Consider the following 10,355-nt stretch of genomic DNA (forward strand, 5'->3'; position numbering starts at 1 on the left):
CTGGACATCTTTGGAATGTGGTAGGAAACTGGAGCACCCGGAGGAAGCCCACGCGGTCACAGGGAGAACGTACAAACTCCACACAGACAGCACCCAAAGTCAGGATCAAACCCAGATCTCTGTTGCTGTAAGGCAGCAACTCCCACTGCACCACTGTGCTGCCCTAAGAACATCTCCACTACAGGTCAATAGGAACAGTAAAGAAACAGTTCAGGGGAGGATGGAGGTTCAAGGGGGGACAGAGGGTCACAATGATAGATAAGGAAAGACAGGAGGAGAAGGGTCATGCCTGGAGTATAGAGCAGTTCTGATCATCCTTTGTGCCCCCCCCCCTCTCCCCCCCTCAGGGTAGGTGTATCTCTCAAGTGTTTTGCCCAAGTGGCTGTTGAACACGCGCTAACGTTGGACACCCTGTCTGCAGGTGTGGGGGCCAGTGCGGAGCTGGAGGAAGCACCAGGTGCGGGCGCTCGGCCACATTGCACTCTCTCTGAACCAGAGTGAAATCCGGGAACTCGAGCTCGGCTCCACCGACACTGTGGCGGCACTGATCCAGCACCGGCAGTGGTCTCCACCACAGGTATGCGGGGCGTCTGTCCACGGAGCTCCCCATCCCGGAGGCTGCCCACCACCACCGGGCGGGGCTGACTGCAGAGGGTTGGTGGGAGGGGGGGGATGACTGCAGGCGTCTGGTGGGACTGACTGCAGGGGGGAACCGACCGTGGGGCGTCCCACCGCAGGGGGACGGGGGGGTTCCTTACTGCTGGGGTGGTCCCATCACGGAACGTGCTGCCGCACAGCCCAGCGACGGGCAGCATCAACTGAGATTGTACGCCAATTGCGTTGTGGAGGGGTGGGCGGGAAGGAGGATGAAAGCTGGATAAGAGAGGTGGGGGCTGGACAAAACCTGGCAAATGATAGGTGGACATAAAGTGCTGGTGTAACACAGCAGGTCAGGCAGTACCTCTGGAGAAAAAAGGATGAGTGATGTTCCGGGTCAGGACCCAGAGATTCTGTCTGACCCGTTAAGTTACTCCAGCACTTTGTGTCTAGAGTATAAACCATTAAACCAGCATCTGCATTTCTTTTTTTCTACTTCAGCATCAGGAATCACAGAAGGGGAGCAGTGCGAGAGGGTCTCACAAAGCCCCCACCGGAGAGAGGAGAACTTTGAGATTTTGTAGTGGAACACTGAAATTCAGACACGGGAATTACAGATACTAGATTTTCGAAAAAAACATAAGGTGCCAGAGTAACTCAGCGGGTCAGGCAGCATCTCCGGTGAAAATGAGGTGACGTTTCGGGTCAGAACCCTTATTCGTACTGAGTCAGATTGTCAGTCTGAACAAGGCATCCGACACAAAACGTCACCTACTCCTTTTCTCCAGAAATGCCACCTGACCTGTTGAGTTACTCCAGCATTTTGGGTCTATCTTTGGTGTAAACCGGCATCTGCAGTTCATTCCTACACAGGATTTAGGAGTTGGGTCAGATGTGGGCAATGGGACTAGTTTAGATGGGGCCTTTGGTTGGCATAAATGAGTTGGGCCGAAGGGCCTGTTTCCATGCTATATGATTCTAAATTATCTAATAGGGCCTTCGGCTATTTTGCTGAAGTACAGGTGTTTTGAGAATGTGAGTTGTTGTACATTTATGTGTCTGCTCTCGCTCGGCAGGTTAGGTCATTGTTGGAAGGGTTTCTCCACGACTCTGGCCTGCCAGTCGAAGCTCTGTCCGGCTGGGACCTGGCTGGGCTTGGCAGATTGCTGTGCGAGATGACCGGCCCTGAGCTCGACTCCGTGAGCACTGCCGCCTACAGGTAGGGAGACCGCTTTACAAGCCTCAGCTCTCTCTGTCCACAGCGTGCCTGATACCCAGGGGTTGTGCCTGTTTAATATTGAACACAGAACACAGAACAGTACAGCACAGGAACAGACCCTTCGGCCCACTATGTCCATGCTGAACATGATGCCAAGTTAAACCAATCTTCTCTACCTGCACATGATCCATTTCCCTCCATTCCCTGCAAATCCAAGTGCCCGTGTAAAAGCCTCTTACCACTATAATGGCAGCCTTTATGACGTTCTCAAAGTCCAACTTCGATAGCCATTACTCCTCGGGGATGGTTATGAGGTATAGTTTACGCACTCACGACACACTTAAGATAGTAAAAACAAATCTTTCAAACGCTGTGCCTTTCTTGATTAATTAGTCATTTATTGAAGTAGTACATAGTAAAGAAATAATCCATCACTTTCCATTCTTAATCGCTGTTCCATTCATGTCATATAAATCATATGAAAGTTTTGTCCTATAAAAGTATGTTGTCTCATTGACTTGTGTGTGTCGTGATCATGTCGTGTGTCGTGATCAAAAAACTGTATTCTCACCAACCTTCCGAGACCCAACTGACTCCTAATCTATGAGTCTGCGCTAGTCTCCTCTAAAAATAACACACCCCTTCTACATATCAAATCCCACCTACAAAAGTACAGACAGATAAAAACTAAAATATTAAAAATGTTAGACATGGCTAAAGCTTAATGGCAACTACGACCACTATTATATCTGCTCCCCCCACCCCCCCCCCCCCCCCCCCCCCCCCCCCCCCCCCCCCCCCCCCCCTGCAGCGTGTTCCAGACACCCACCACTCTGTGTAGAAAAATAAACTGCCCCGCATACCTTCTTTAAACCTTGCCCCTTTCACCTAAAAGTTATGCCCTCAAATCTTTGACATTTCCATCTTGAAGAAAAAGGTTCTGACTCTACCCTATATTTGTCTCTATTCATTGTATCTACTTCAATCAGGTCTCCTCTCAACCTCTGACGATCCAGAGAACACAATCCCAGTCTATAAACCTCTCCTTATAACTCGCACCTAATCCAGGCAGCATTCTGGTAAACCTCTTCTGCACCCTTTCTAAAGCCTCCACATCCTTGTTGTAATTGGGGCGATCGGGATCATGTGCAGGCAGAGGGGAACAAGGCCTCATGTTAGGCATGGACATTGAGGGACAGTTCCTGTGCAGTACTATGCTATACTCCGTGTTCTATATTCATACGGTGGTTCTTATATGGAACACACTGCCTGATGGATAGTGGAGGCAGAGAGACCCTTCAGATGAGATCTTGGCAGCAGAAACATTCGGAGAGGCGACCATCAGAGCGAGGAAGCCTATAAGACAGGCGGTCAGGGAAGCCTCTGAGCACACCACAATCTGGGACCATTGTCCGTGTTGGAAAATGATGATGGGGTGGGGGTTGAAAGTTCTCCTGGAAGGGAAGGGTCCGGGGTCCACCACTGATTTTCCAGCAACTGGCACCTCCTTTAATCCGGAAAAACTACGAGAGCGAACTTGAAATTTACCCTTAAACGTGGCCTCCAGGCTGTGTGACGCGGCCGATCTGGACCTCATCGGGACTTCCACGGCTGATCGGCGGGTCAACTTGCCCCCTGTGGCTGGGGCTTTGGAACTCCGGCCCAGCCAGAGCCGGCAGATCTGTTCCCATTGCCAACTTCCAAGGCCGACTTTGCGGGCCGGTTTATCGGCGCCTCAACGGACCATTCTGGTGCAGTTCATTTTCTCTTGGAGGCCATGACCTCTGTCGGTCTGGCAAAACGGATAATCCAGCAATGCTCTGGAACAAAGGGTGCTGGAAAATCTGTGGTGGACCTGTTTATTATTGCCACGTGTACTAAGATACAGTGAAAATCTTTGTGTGCTATCCAGTCAAACCATACCATACATGAGTATAATCAAGCCATATTGAAGTACAACAGGTAGTCTGAAGAGAAAAATTACCAGAGTGCAGAATATAGTGTTACAGTGTTGTAGCATTAAAATTGCAAAGAAAATTCAGATTTAAAAAAGTTAAAAGTTCACAATGAGGCAGGTTGGGAAATCAAAACCACACCTTAGATATGGGAGGACTGTTAGTGGTTTGATAAGTTGCCAAACCAAGTTGTGATGTAGGCATAGGGAACTGCAGATGCTGGAATCAAGCAAAACACAAAGTGCTGGAGGAACTCAGAGGGTCAGGCAGCATATGTGGAGCGACGCTTTGGGTCGGGACCCTTCTTCATTCTGATTGGATTGAGGAAGGGAAACCTGAAACCCGAGAGACAATAGACAATAGGTGCAGGAGTAGGCCATTTGGCCCTTCGAGCCAGCACCGCCATTCAATGTGATCATGGCTGATCATCCACAATCAGTACCCCATTCCTGCCTTCTCCCCATATCCCCTATTTTTAAGAGCCCTATCTAGCTCTCTCTTGAAAGCATCCAGAGAACCTGCCTCCACCTGAGGCGGAGAATTCCACAGACGGCGGGTGGGATAGAGTCTGGCAAGTGATAGGTGGATACAGGTGAGGGGGGAGGGGTGATTGGCAGATAGGTGGAGTAAGTGACAAGGGCTAGAGATGAAAACGACTGAAAAGAGTGTCGGATAAGGAGAAACAAAGGTGAGTGAAATGTAAAGCCAGAGGGAGGGTGTGGTAAGGGATGGGAAGGGCAAAGAGGTGGGGAGATAAAAGGGAAATGGGGGAATGGGAGAGGAAGGGGAATGGAGTTGGGTAACCGGGGAGGAGGGGTGGTCTATGGGAGAAATCTGGGATAGGAGACGCAGGAAAGAAAGGGGATTTGTGGGGAGGATGGATTACTTGAAGTTGGGTAATTCAATGTTCATATTGTGCTGTTTCTCCAGTGCTTTGAGTGTTGATCAAGCTGTGATGCATCCCAGCAGGGTGCTTTGTACAGGTGCAGCCTGAATCACGGTCAGTGTTGTGGGCGTCCGAGTCACACAGAGCGAGGGGGAGTGGAGGGAGCATCTGCGGTCATTCCTCGTACATGTAACGTGACTGTTGCGTCTGTTAACCGGCCTCTCCCTCTTGCAGCATTGCAGCAGCGAGGGTGGGCGAGCTGGCCTGCGAGGCACAGGTCCTGCGGCGGCTGCTGAGGAAGGCGAGGGAGGTGTTCGGCGACGTTGGCCAATGGCACGGCTTTGTCCTGTGGGAGGTCGGGACAGTGGCAGGTCAGAGTGCGAGGTGGTGACCGTGAGCGGGGACCAGGGACGGGGCAGAGACGGCAATCACGGGAGATATCCAAATGGCGCTGGGCAGACGGATTTCAGATCTTATTGGAGAAGAATCATAAAGTTACAGAGCTGCAATGTGGAGACATCTTTTAGTTATTCTCCAAGCTTCCATTAAACATCGAGCAGCACTGCAATGTTCCTGCCGAACATGATGCCAAGTTAAACTAATCTCCTCTACTTGCACGCGATCCATATCCCCCCATTCCTCGCATATCCATGTGTCCATCTAAATGCCTCTTAAACACCATAATTGTATCTGCCTCCACCACCACCCCTGCGGCGCATTCCAAGCACCCACTGCTCTTGGTGTAAAAAAAACCTGTATATATCCTTTAAATATATGCTCTGTATATATCCTTTAAACTTTGCCCATCTCATCATAAAGCCATGGTCTTCAAAAAGGTTCTGACTGTCTACCTCTATGCCTCTCAAATGTTTATATAGTTTTATTTAGTTTATTTAGTTTAGAGATACAGCGCGGAAACAGGCCCATCGGCCTACCCAGTCTGCTTCAACCAACAATCCCTGCACACCAACACTATCTTACACACACGCTCACACACACACGCTCACACACACACACACATGCTCACACGCTCACACACACGCACACGCACACGCACACACACACACACACACACACACACAAGGGACAATTTACAATTTTACCAAAGCCAATTCACCTACAAACCTGTAAGTCTTTGGGTTGTGGGTGGAAACTGGAGCACCCAGTGAAACCCACGCGGTCTCAGGGAGAATGTACAAATGCCGTACAGAGAGCACCCGTTGTCGAGCTAAAATCTGGCTGGTGGGGCCCGATGCCTTCGATCGTGAGTTGCCTTAAAATTGCCCCTTTAACAGACCAAAGACAGTAGGTGGGACTGTGGGACACTTGGAACCCGAAGATCAGGAGAACCGGAGAAGAAGATGGGTGAGGGAACCTAGCTGGGGAAGTGTCTTAAAAAAAAAGTCACCTCCATAGATGCTGCCAGACCCGCTGAGTTCATCCTTTGTGTTTGGCTTAGGTTTCCAGCATCTTGGGCTTCATCAGTCAGAGCATTGAGTATAGAAGTTGCAGGCATGTGCCATGAGTAATTACTCAGGGTAGGCACTGGGCAGTCAGTCGACCTTTAAAAATCGTTATAACAAATATTTAAGAAACAGTTAGACAGGTACATGGAAAGGACAGCTTTGGAAGGATGTGGACCAAACGGGGGCAGGAGGGACTAGTGTAGCTGGGACATGTTGGCCGGTGTGGGCAAGTTGGGCCAAAGAGCCTGTTCCCACGCTGTATCACTATGACTCCATCTACAGTTCCTAGTGCCAGCATCTCCCTTCCCTACCAGCAACTGGTAGTGTTGTTGCATATACTATTAAGGACTCCCCAATAGAAGGAGGTTCCAATGTAGGGCACCAATAATCAAATGGGGAGGAGGAGAGAACATAGAAGAGTACAGCACAGGAACAGTCCCTTTGGACCACCATTTCTTATTAAACTTTTATCAGGCCCGCCACCCCTAACCCTTTTACGTTCTAGAGGAAACAAGTAAGTCTGTCCAATCTCTCCTTATTGCCAAAACCCTCTAATCCAGACAGTGTTTTGGCAAACCTCTTCTGCACCCTCTCCAAAGCCTCCACATCTTCTTGTAATGGGGAAAACCGGAACTGCTGAACATGATATAGAAACTGCAGATGCTGGTTTACAAAAAAAAATGACACAACGTGCTGGAATAACTCAGTGGGTCCAGCAACATCTCTGGTGAACATGGATGCAATCTGATCTGCTAAGTTACTCCAGCAGTTAGACTCAAAAAGCTGGAGTAACAGCGGGACAGGCAGCATCTCTAGAGAGAAGGAATGGGTGACTTTTCGGGTTTAGTCCCTTCTTCAGAGTCTGAAGAAGGGCCTCAACCTAAAAACTACTCCCTTCTCCCTGCTGCTGACCCATATCCCTCCATTCATAAAAGCCTCTTGAACGCCACTATCGTATCTGCCTCAATAAAAAAAGATTGGCCCGCACATCTTTAGATTTTTTCCCTCTGACCTTAAAGCTATGTCCTTTTGTCTTTGACATTTCCACCCTGGGAAACAATGTTCTATCTCCCCTATCTATGCCTCTTATTATTCTATCCACTTCTATCAGGTCTTCCCTAAACCTCCAACACTCCAAAGAAAGCTTTCCAAGTTTGTCCATCTGTTTGTTATAAATAATACCCGCTAATCCAGGAAGCATTCTGGTAAACCTTTGCACCCTCTCCAAAGACTCCTGTAATTGCTGCTTCCTCTTTCAATGTTGTAATGCAAGGTGTCGGGAGTAGTTCAAAGCTGCAAATGGATATGCAGGGAACGGAGGGATGTGGATCACACGCAGGCAGTTGAGATTAGTTTAACTTGGCATCATGTTCGGTACGGACATCGTGGGATGAAGGGCCTGTTCTAGTGCTGCACTGTTCTGTGTTCTATGTTCTGCTTGAGGTCCCATTAAGAAACCAGGATATCCTGTTTGTCCTGGATATAAATCATCCTAATACTGCTTTGAATATTTCGGGGGACCTATTTGAGGTTACCAATAGATCCAAAGAAGTCTAGTTCAGGGCAGAGTTCTATAGTTCTCCGTGGTCTTGCCAGAGTGGGTGTGGAGAGGATGTTTGCACTTTCTCTGGTAGTTGTACAATACAGAATCAGGCCCTTTGTCCCACACTGTCTTTGATTACGCTACAGACTAGTTTTTGCTCTAGTATTATATGTTCATACATCTTAGGAGCAGAATTAGACGATTTGGCCCATCTTGTTTACTCCATTATTGAATCACGGCTGAACTAACATTCCTTCTCAATGCCATTCTCCTGCCATGACCTTTGACACGCTTACTGACCAAGAACATATAATTTTCCACTTTAAGACTAATAATGGTTATTAATTTATTGAATGTTTAAAGCATTATATTTATCTGTGTATTGCGTTATTGGGTTTGTTAAGCTGCAGCAAGTATTATATCGTCTCATTGTTCGGTACATATGACAATTAAACTCTCTGGGCTCACTCCTTACTGTTGAACCCTTCACAGCCGGAATGAGTGGAGAGGAGCTGAAGCTGCTGGTACCGGACTTGATGCCCTACTTCACGCCAGCGGCCATGGCCATACTCCCCACCCACGTGTTCAAGGTGAGGAGACCGTCAGGGCTTTGTGCCGGATCTGGGCAGAGGTTGGTGGGGAGAGGGGATGGGCAGCGTTAGTGCAGGTAACATATGTAGTACAGGGAGCAGGTGAGTGATACAGCTGCCTCTGAACCAGCGTTTTCAGACACCCCCCCCCTAATGTTTACTGGGCTGAGTAAAATTATCCCTGCCGTGTAGGGATTGGATGAGAAGATAAGATAACGTAGTTGATCGGTGTGGACTCAGTGGGTCAAAGGGCCTGTTTCTGTTGTCAAATTTCTAAATGAAAACTAAACTAAAACTAGACCATTTTGAGTTGGATTTGTTTGTAATGACAAAAGAAAAGTATACAAGGGAACTGGCTTATCAGTAAATGCTGAACATGATGCCAAGTTAAACTGATCTTTGCCTGCGTGTGATCCATATCCCTCCATTTCCCAGTGGGAAATTGGCTGTGAATAATTGCAGGTGAGTGGTAGATTCTTTGGGTGGGCGGGAGGAATTCGGAGGGGAGTTGATGTGAATATGGGGAGAAATAAAGAAATAATGGCATTAATGCAGGTACAGTATAAGTGCGTATTTGATGGCAGCAGTTGATCGGTGTGGACTCAGTGGGCCAAAGGGCCTATTTTCTGCGCTGGATGTGACTGCATATGCCGGCACCACCTCCACTCGTGTAATGTGCTCCATGCATTTTCCACCCTAACACAGACTCTCCCTTTTAATCTCTGCTCCCACAAACCATCTCCAACCCACCACTCCACCCCAACTTTCTCCGCAAGCTAAAACTTGTTTCATTTCTCACCTTCCTGGTTCTGGTGAGCCGAGCACTTGCCTCTGTTCACCCTACATGGAGGCTGTCCGGCTTGTGGAGTAAGTCCGGACCTGCAATCAGTGGCTGGGTTATGTGTGTGCGGTTTTGTTTTATTGTAGGAACTCTCTCCGGAGCAGCTGAAGAAGCTGGGGCCAGAGAACTCAGCGGCTGTTACAGCGGCCCAAGAAGCCGCTCTGAACCGGGAGCAGCTCGCTGGGCTGCAGGCTGCCAGGGATGGAGGCGATTCCAACGAGACGCCGCTGTCCACTGCCCCACTCACAGGTAACGTGGCCAACAGTCTCTGAGCAGAGCTTCACTCATTCTATCAAGTCGGGTCAAGATGAATTTATTGTCATTTGCACAGCAAGGTACAGGTCCGTGCTAACCATCTATCACCCGTTCACTCTAGTTCTACGTAATCCCACATTCTCATCCACTCCCTACACATTAGGGGCAATTTACAGAGGCCAATTAATCCACAAACTCCTCATGTCTTTAGGTTGTGGGAGGAAACTCGAGCAACCGCAGGAAAAGCGTGCGGTTACAGGAAGAACATGTAAACTCCACACTGTTTACAAAACACACACTTTTAGTTTAAGGTTTTAAAGATTCAGTGTGGGAACAGGCCCTTCACCTCACTGAGCATCTGCTAACCATTGATCACCCGTTCACACTACAGGAAGAGCGTGCAAACTCCACACAGACAGCACCTGAAGTCAGGATTGAACCTGATCTCTGGAGCTGTGATTCAGCAGCTCTACCAGTTGTGCCTCCTTATTTAAAGGAACTCTGAGGGACGGGATTATGGTTGGAATTGATCAGGAATAATTTGGCATTTGGCTCACCAGGTGAAGTCACTCATTGTGGTCCCATTTCCCATCTCTCCATCTACCCACTGTGGCCCCAGTTCCCCCTTCACCATCCACTCACTGGAGCCCTGGTTTCAACCTACCTTTAAGCTTATCTAGTTCTGTTTCCGACACAAAATGTAATCTATTCTCCAGAGATGCTGCCTGATCCGCTGAGTTACTCCAGCGTTTTGTGTCTATCTCTCTTTTAACTTAACAGGTTCACCTTTTTTTTAAAAAGTGAATAAAAATTGCATTTGAGTATTGTAAAATAACATGCGATTATCTGGGAATTCTGTCCGGCACTACCAAAGTCCAAGCAGGACGGATTCACAGTGTTTTATTGTACTGTCAAACAAATACAGGTTAAGAATAATTTTAGTGTTCAGTTGATGTGTTACCTATGTCTAACAATTCCTTTCTTTACCCGCACTCTTCTACAG

At 48.3% G+C, this 10,355-nt stretch overlaps 1 protein-coding gene across 1 annotated transcript in view; it reads left to right on the top strand.

Annotated features, from left to right (window-relative positions):
• LOC129707120 (otoancorin-like) overlaps positions 1–10,355 on the top strand; it is a 36,308-nt gene that overhangs the window by 22,302 nt on the left and 3,651 nt on the right. Inside the window, exons 22-26 of the mRNA XM_055651910.1 lie at positions 422–577; positions 1,674–1,816; positions 4,892–5,028; positions 8,159–8,256; positions 9,184–9,346. Of these exons, the coding sequence (XP_055507885.1) occupies positions 422–577; positions 1,674–1,816; positions 4,892–5,028; positions 8,159–8,256; positions 9,184–9,346 (697 nt within the window). The remainder of the gene's footprint in view (positions 1–421; positions 578–1,673; positions 1,817–4,891; positions 5,029–8,158; positions 8,257–9,183; positions 9,347–10,355) is intronic.

The sequence above is a fragment of the Leucoraja erinacea genome, chromosome 20, assembly GCF_028641065.1.
Source record: "Leucoraja erinacea ecotype New England chromosome 20, Leri_hhj_1, whole genome shotgun sequence".
Lineage (NCBI taxonomy): Eukaryota > Metazoa > Chordata > Chondrichthyes > Rajiformes > Rajidae > Leucoraja > Leucoraja erinaceus.